The sequence below is a fragment of the Heterocephalus glaber genome, unplaced genomic scaffold, assembly GCF_053883595.1.
Source record: "Heterocephalus glaber isolate CG9 unplaced genomic scaffold, H.glaber_assembly_v1.0 deba00001571, whole genome shotgun sequence".
NCBI lineage: Eukaryota > Metazoa > Chordata > Mammalia > Rodentia > Bathyergidae > Heterocephalus > Heterocephalus glaber.
Window position 1 is genome coordinate 897460 of NW_028258356.1, and position 7710 is coordinate 905169.

The 7710-nt window shown below is 37.3% G+C and overlaps 1 protein-coding gene across 1 annotated transcript; it reads left to right on the top strand.

Moving 5' to 3' along the window:
* The first annotated feature begins 1206 nt into the window (after nt 1-1206).
* Nucleotides 1207-6133, top strand: Lyz (lysozyme). The gene is made up of 4 exons (XM_004875034.4): nt 1207-1598; nt 3490-3654; nt 5298-5376; nt 5912-6133. Exons 1-4 carry the CDS (start codon nt 1463-1465, stop codon nt 5976-5978), a joined length of 447 nt encoding a protein of 148 aa, XP_004875091.1. The 5' UTR covers nt 1207-1462; the 3' UTR covers nt 5979-6133.
* The last annotated feature ends 1577 nt before the right edge of the window (nt 6134-7710 follow it).

Genomic DNA, 7710 nt, shown 5'->3' on the forward strand with positions numbered 1-7710 from the left:
CATGCTCAGCTTTCCATTTTATTCTTAATAGATCAAGTGAATCTAGATCAAGTTGCATGGATGTATAAAACATCAATTGCTTTAGTTTTCTAAATCAAACAAAATTTTCTTCTTAGCTCCACTTCTCCAAGAATGATAAAGCCATAGTAGTGTTTTGAAAAATTTTTTGGAAGATTCCCTGTCCAGGAGCTTCCAAGAGCGCCAAGACACTATAAAGTCAGGGAATCTGGGGAGATCTTAGAGCTCCAGTCTGTCCCAGCTGGCATGGTCAGGAAAAGGCAGGAAGTGTCTATTCTGAGCTTGTCCACTCCCAAGGAAGGGCAGTTAGTGTTCAGCCTTCCCAGCCTCTACATGCCCTCTACATGCCCAGGCCTTCAGGCTTATCCTTGGCCCAGATAGTAGTGAGATCAAGGCACCTCTTGAGTCTTCTATTCAATGCATTATTAATGGAATCTTAGTGATTAATACCAAAGGCTGTTTTTTATTTTCTGTTTATTTCTTATAATAGCATCCTAGCTTGTTCCATGGATGTGATATTTCTCTTTATCTCTCTGAAATGCTCATTATCATTTAGATTTTATTTTGTGTTACTGCTGTGTCCTCTGAGTTCCTCTTCTATAAATGCTTATTTTTGTCTATCTTTCACTGGCTCTCATCAAATGTCTGGTGATCTTGATTGATTGTCTGTGAGCCTTACGCCCTAAGGAGCTGAATGGAAAATTTGTGAGTCAGGGTGAGCCATACCACAAGTAATTGTGCAAAACTACAAAACTGGCTGCTTTACTGTAGTGCCCAAATGTTAGTATCTGTAAGTGTTCTCTCCTTCTGACATTGGCCCCAACAAGGAATCCTACTGGCTCCTATCCAAGAAATAATTTTGGCATCCAGAAATCAATGAACTGAATGGGGGAAAGGTGGCCTGGCTTATCAAATCTTCCTGTTTGCATTACAGCTTTGCACTCCTGCCTTAACCTTCACCTGGGCTCTTTTTCCCTGTGCTTGGGATTGAACCCACCACCTAAAGCATGCTAGGTGATTGATTGCTGCACCTCTGAGATACACTTCCAGTTGAGATTATGTGTTTCATCTCCCTGGTTTGACTCTGGATGGCAAGCAAATATTTGCTTATTCCAGGGTGGCCCCAAACTTGTGACCTTCCTGTTTTAGCCTCCCAAATAGCTGAGTGCAGGCATGTACCACCACGCACAGTTTCAGAGCATCACTCTTCATACATGAAAAAAAGAAAGAAAGAAAGAAAGAAAGAAAGAAAGAAAGAAAGAAAGAAAGAAAGAAAGAACAAAAATATCTTTTTGAATTGACAAATCAACAAGTGCTTCTTGCTTTGCACACAGCTCAGGAGGTGGGGCCTGCAAACCCTCAGAGGAAAAAAAGAAGTTAAAACACTTTAAATACTGTGGCTGACTCACCCTGCTCAGCCCAGCAGTCTGGCTCCCCAGTTGACATGAAGGCTCTCCTTATTCTGGGGCTTCTCCTCCTTTCTGTCACCATCCATGGGAAGATCTTTGAAAGGTGTGAGTTGGCCAGAACTCTGAAGAGATTTGGACTGGATGGCTACCGGGGAATCAGCCTGCCAAACTGTAAGTCCCCTCTCCTCCTTAGCTCCAGACAGTTATCCACACGTGGAACAGATACCTGGAGAAAATGAATGGTCAGAAGGGCTTTGAGTGAATACCTGCACCTATTTCTTTGTGAGTTTGAATACTTAACAGTGGTGAAAATATCAGTTGGGTCCTTTAGAATCAGAGATTCCAGGTGAAGGACTGAAGACATGAGAGGGAAACATCCCACACATTCTACTTCACACAGGACTTGCTGTCCTTCCCCGGAGTGACTAGATTGGTCTGTTACTGGACTCAAAGGCCCAAGTAGACTGAGTAAACGATATGTTGGAGGGCCTGTTTGGAACATGAGCTCTGAGAGCATGAAGTGGCATAGTATTTTTTTCTTAAATTTCCCAGCGGTGACAGAACTTTCAGGGCAAAACTTTTCTTTCTTTCTTTTTCTTTTTTCTTTTCTTTTTTTTTTTTTTGGTACCGGGGTACCAGGGATCAAATTCGGGTCCTTCCGCTTGCAAGGCAGGCAGCGTAACCACTGGGCTAAATCCCTGGGCCCCTTATTCTTTCTTTTGAGACAGGGTCTCACTATGTAATTCAGGCTGGCCTTGAACTACTATGTAGCCCAGGCTGGCCTTGAACTCATGGCAACCCTCCTGCCTCAGCATCCTGATTGCTGGAATTATAGGCATGTGGCACCACACTGGGCTCCGGAGCAAATTTTTTTTTTTTGTACCTGGGATCAAACTCAGGACCTTTTGGTTCCAAGGCAGATGTGATGCCACTGAGCTAAATACCAGGCCTCCAGAGCAAAATTTTTAAAAATTACATTGAACTCTCAAAAATTGGCAATAGGAAACTGTTTCCCCAGTCACTGTTTATATAAGGAGCTCTGAAATTTAGCATGAAATGCTTTATTACTCTTACTCACTCTAGGTTGACTTTATATTATTATTTTTCATTTTCTTCTCCACAATTCAGGTTGTATCACAAGGAAATGTTACTTTACAGCTTACTCTATATTTGTCAATGTTATCACTGTACTTTTCAGATTAGAGTCAAACATTTTCCATCAGTGACTATTTTTGAATGAATAAGTGAGTAAATAGATGAATATATGGATAAAATCACAGAATAACTTTTTCTATTCTCTAGTCTTTGTTTTCAAGATTCTAACTTGACATCCAAATTCACCTTTAGATATTATAATTTCTTTCTCTCAGAAAAATCTTTATTTTTTGTAATAAAATCATTTTTCAGTGGGCATTATGGTGCATGCTTGTAATCCCAGCTACTAACAGTAGGATAGCAAATTCAAAGCCAGCCTGGGCAGCTTAGAAAAACCTTGTCATAAATTAAAATAAAAAGGACTAGGGGTATAGCTCAGCATTAGGGTCCTTATATAGGATAGGTGGAGTCAGCATTGAAAAGAGGGCATTTTTCCATCACCATATGTGCCTGTTATAAATTTACTAAATCTATCAACAACTCTACTGATTTTTTCTATTCTAAGCTGAATATTGCTTGAGCAATGAGATCAGAGGAAGAATTAAAGTAATGGAGGAAACAGCTATTTTAATATTTTTTAAAGTACTTCATCTTGCTTTGTTAGTGTTACACACTGTTGTATTGCAGAACAATACCCTTAGAGGCCCTTTAAAACTAAGGTGTTGGGTGGGGCAAGGGGTTCGGTACCCCCAGTCCTGGGTTCTTGGGAGCCTGAAGCAGGGGGATCATTTCATCCCAGGAGTGCTGTTCAGCAAGAACTAAATAAATAAAGTGTTAAATAGTATATGAATTAAATATGTCCTTTTACATCACTAATAAATTAGAAGTAATTAAATAGGACTGATGTGGGGATACAGTATACATCATTTAGTGTTGCTGTTTATTACTAAAAGTAATTCCTTTTCAGGGGTGTGTTTGGCCAGATGGGAGAGTAGTTATAACACAAAAGCTACAAACTACAATCCTGGAGACAGAAGCACTGATTATGGGATATTTCAGATCAATAGCCACTACTGGTGCAATGATGGCAAAACCCCAGGAGCTGTTAATGCCTGCGGTATATCCTGCAATGGTAAGAAAAGGTGGTACTGCAGTGAAGGGCAGGACCCATCTGGTTATAGAGACTAAAAGTCAGTGCCAGCTACTGAGAGCAGGCACAGTGCCTGAATATCACTGGGGAGTTCCTAGATTCCAACCTCAGCAGGGCAAAAAAATTAAAATAAAAAAAAATAAAAATAAGAAGCTAATATAAAATATTGGTGACTTTAAATATACAAAAGATTCTGAAATTGCTTATTAATTTAATCTAAATTACCTTATTGATGCTTTGTCTAGAACAATGCCATTCCTCTTATTAGGGGTAGTTTAGGGATAATTTGGTTGTCTGATCCTTTTTTTTTTTTTTTTAATGCCGGGGATCGAACTCAGGACCTTGTACTTGTGAGGCAGGCATGTCGCCACTGAGCTAAATCCCCAGCTCTGTCTGATCCTTTTCTGATTATTTTACCTTTTATTATAAGCTTTTCTAAATATATAAAAAATTAGAATAAACAGCAATATACCTGTATACTTAATAGCTATTAACATTTTCCCACACTATTTTCTATATATATAAAGTGTACATATGTGTTTATGCACTACGCATGTATTTTTTTGAGAGATTTTAAAGTGAGTTAGAAACATTCTGATATTTTATTTCTAAATTATTTAGTTTGCAGCTCCAAAAATACAGGTCCAAAGTAATAATTATCACAATAAATTAACTTACAAATTTATATATTTGGAATGAAACTCACTTTCTCCCTAGAAAAAGAACACATACTTTATTACATGCTGATGCCATGGGAGTATTAGACTCCTGAACTCATATTAAAGTTAAAATAATGTTGAATTGTCAGTGCAGGAAATAGTGCATAGATCCTGCAAATTGATGTTGTTGAATTTTTAAATGTTAAAATTCTCTATCTACAAAAAAGATAATATTTAGAATAGTCTTTTTTTAATCTACTTAATTTACTTTTTAAATATTTTCTATCATACAATAATCCATGGTCATTGAATAAAAATTAGAAAAATATAAGCAGAAAACAATAACACCCATAATCTTAGTTCCAAGAGACATAACCATTGGGAACTTTTGGTGCACCTTCTTCCGGAATGTAAATGAGTCAAGAGCACATCTTGCCAAACACAAACATGTAACCAAGTTGTGTTTCTGCAGAAATTAAATTTTATTATATACACTGCTTTACAGTTTATCATACAAAATTATTTTCCATATTGACAAATACAACTTCATATTATTAAAGAGTGAACAGAATTCCGCTATGTGAATATTCTATAATTTACTGTTCCAATTCAATTAAGTACTTAAATTTTTCCATTTTTTTCCCCTTTTATAAATTGCTATGGAAACCTTTAGACATTCAAGTTTGGGTACATTTCTTATGTTTCCTTTGGATACACTCTTAACGTAGAATTGGTGAGTAAAATGTTATTAGGCATATTTTTTAACAGTGTGGTGCACAAAGATGACCTCCCATCATATTAGTTAATAATTCCAGACCTTCAAATGACTTTAGTAAATGAGAAAAAGAGTTCTTTAGTTCATGTCAAATGAGATAGAATGAATACTTACTTAGCCTCAATTGGCTAAATCTAAATTTAAAATGAAATTCCTATGACAGTCATTTTCATTCCTCATCTCTCTTTCAGCCTTGTTGCAAGATGACATCACTGAAGCAGTGGCTTGTGCAAAGAGGGTTGTGAGGGACCCACAAGGCATTAGAGCATGGTATGTTTAAGTGTTAATGGGGGAAAGCTGCTCATGTCACCCCTGACATACACAGTGAGATTAAAACTTCTAAAGACCAAAGCGTCTCTCTGAGAACTGAATTGCAGTTTTTGGCTTATGTGAAACAAAGCATTACTTTTGTCCACCAAGAACAGTCTACTTTTAACTGATTCGGTACCTTTCTCTTTTACTCCTCCACTCAATTTTAGGGTTTTCTGGAGTTTTTAAGATTCTCCACACTCCAATAGTTCCTTTTTATATCATGAAAGTATTTGTAAAATAAGTAAATATACAATGTAACATTTACTGAATACACCTAAATATTTGTGTCCAGTATTCTGTGGCCTACTGAGGCTTTGGGGAGAAGCAAAGTATTTGAGTGCATTATCTACTCAAATAGCAACACCTCAGCCTGGCGATAGCCTACCTTTCACTTATCGATAAAATATCTTGTTGCCCTAATGGATTTGATTTATGTGTATTACAATGAAGACATGTTTCAGTCTCTTTTCTGTGTGCTTCACTTTCTCTACAGGGTGGCATGGAGACATCGGTGTCAAAACCAAGATCTCACTCAGTATGTGCGTGGCTGTGGAGTGTAACTGCAGACTTTTCCTTCTTGAGCTCACGTTGCTCCTTTTTGACATGAAGGGAGTGATACGTAAGCTTAAAGTCACAGCACCATTGTTTCCCTTCAAATAAACAGAATCTTTACAGTAGCAAGAGCAAAATATATCCTTTCTTCTCAGAGCCTTAATGTTCATGAATGTGTTTATTATTTGATATTAACCTACATTTTCAGTTTGCTAATAGAACTAACACTAGTGAAAATTTATCTAACCCCTTGATTCTCAAATACATCTGCGCTACATTCAGTCCTTCATCAAGAAAAAACACAGACTTAGTGTTGAATGACAGAAGTAGTCCCCAACAGAAGATCAAAAAAAATGACAAAAGGCTATCTTAGAATGAATGAACTTTGGCAGAATTTCAGCTTTGCAAGCATCTGATGCCTTCACCTGTTCTGTCATCTCCTAAAGGAGTAAAAATAAATATTATGTTGGACCATATCAATCTTTAAAGTAGCAGATGTCAAATGGGTCAGAATACAGACTGAGTGAATGAAGAACCCTTTTGTTTACATGTGTGTGATGCTGGGGATCAGACACAGGGCCTCGCCCATACTGAACAAGCCCTTTAGCACTGAGCCACAAATTCAGTCCTATGAAAACAAGCAGACCAAAGTGTGACCTTGAGTTCAAATATTTTCTTAGAAATGTTGTGTTTGTACAGCTTTAACATTGGATTCACAATTTGTCAATCTATTTTAAAGCTTGAAAGAACACTTCTTGCTGATCATGAAGGCATTCAGGAGAAATTAAATGAGTTTTACTATTCCCCATTTTATTAACTGAAACACATACATTTTAACTAAATCTGAGACAGATGGACTTTCATTACTAATTAACCATAGGGTTACTGTGCATTTTTTAAAAATGCAAATATTATCATTAAAAAGTTTGCAATACATACTTTGTCTATCTCTGTATTTCAGGAGAAAAAGTTATATGTATATTTCAAAAACAAAAGGTCCTGGCATTGTTAACATCTTTTTTTTTTTTTTTTTGCTTAAATTCTTTTATTGGTACATTTTAGGTATACAATATGTTTACATTTATCACTGGGTAGTGAAAGGGTCGCCGAAGAAGGGGGCACACACGGGCTTTCAAGCAGCAAGCCTTTATTAGGGGCGGCAGTCTGCAGCCTGCCGGGCTGACTCACAGAATGGAGATCAGCAACTGCATGGGCTGACCTGGAGGCTTATATAGGGTCTTGCATGGGGAAAGGAGAGAAGGGGGCTTGCTCTGTGGGGGCTCTGAAATACCTAACAGGTAGTTTTACCTGTACATGATGTATCTTGGTTCTTATTTTTTCCCCATTCCCTGTCCTCCCTTCACACCCCAACCCTTCCCTATTTACAAAGACTTTATTTCCATTTTTTCCTTTTCTCATAATTTTTCCTTTCCCTTCTTAACCTTCCCCTTCCCCTCCAACTTCCCCTACCCCTTTGGACCTTTTCTTCCTATTTCAAATTATCAAATATTCATTTTAATCCTTATTTACACTTTCAGTTTCTCATGCTAGAGAAACTATTTGGTATTTACACATGTGTGTCCTATTTATTTCACTTAAGAGTATGGCCTCAATATGGATCCATTTAGCTATAAATGTCTCCAGTTTCTCATTCTTTATGGCTGAGTAGTACTCCATTTTATTTTTAAAAAACCGCATCTTCTTTATCCAGTTTCCAGTTGATGGACACTTGGGCTACTT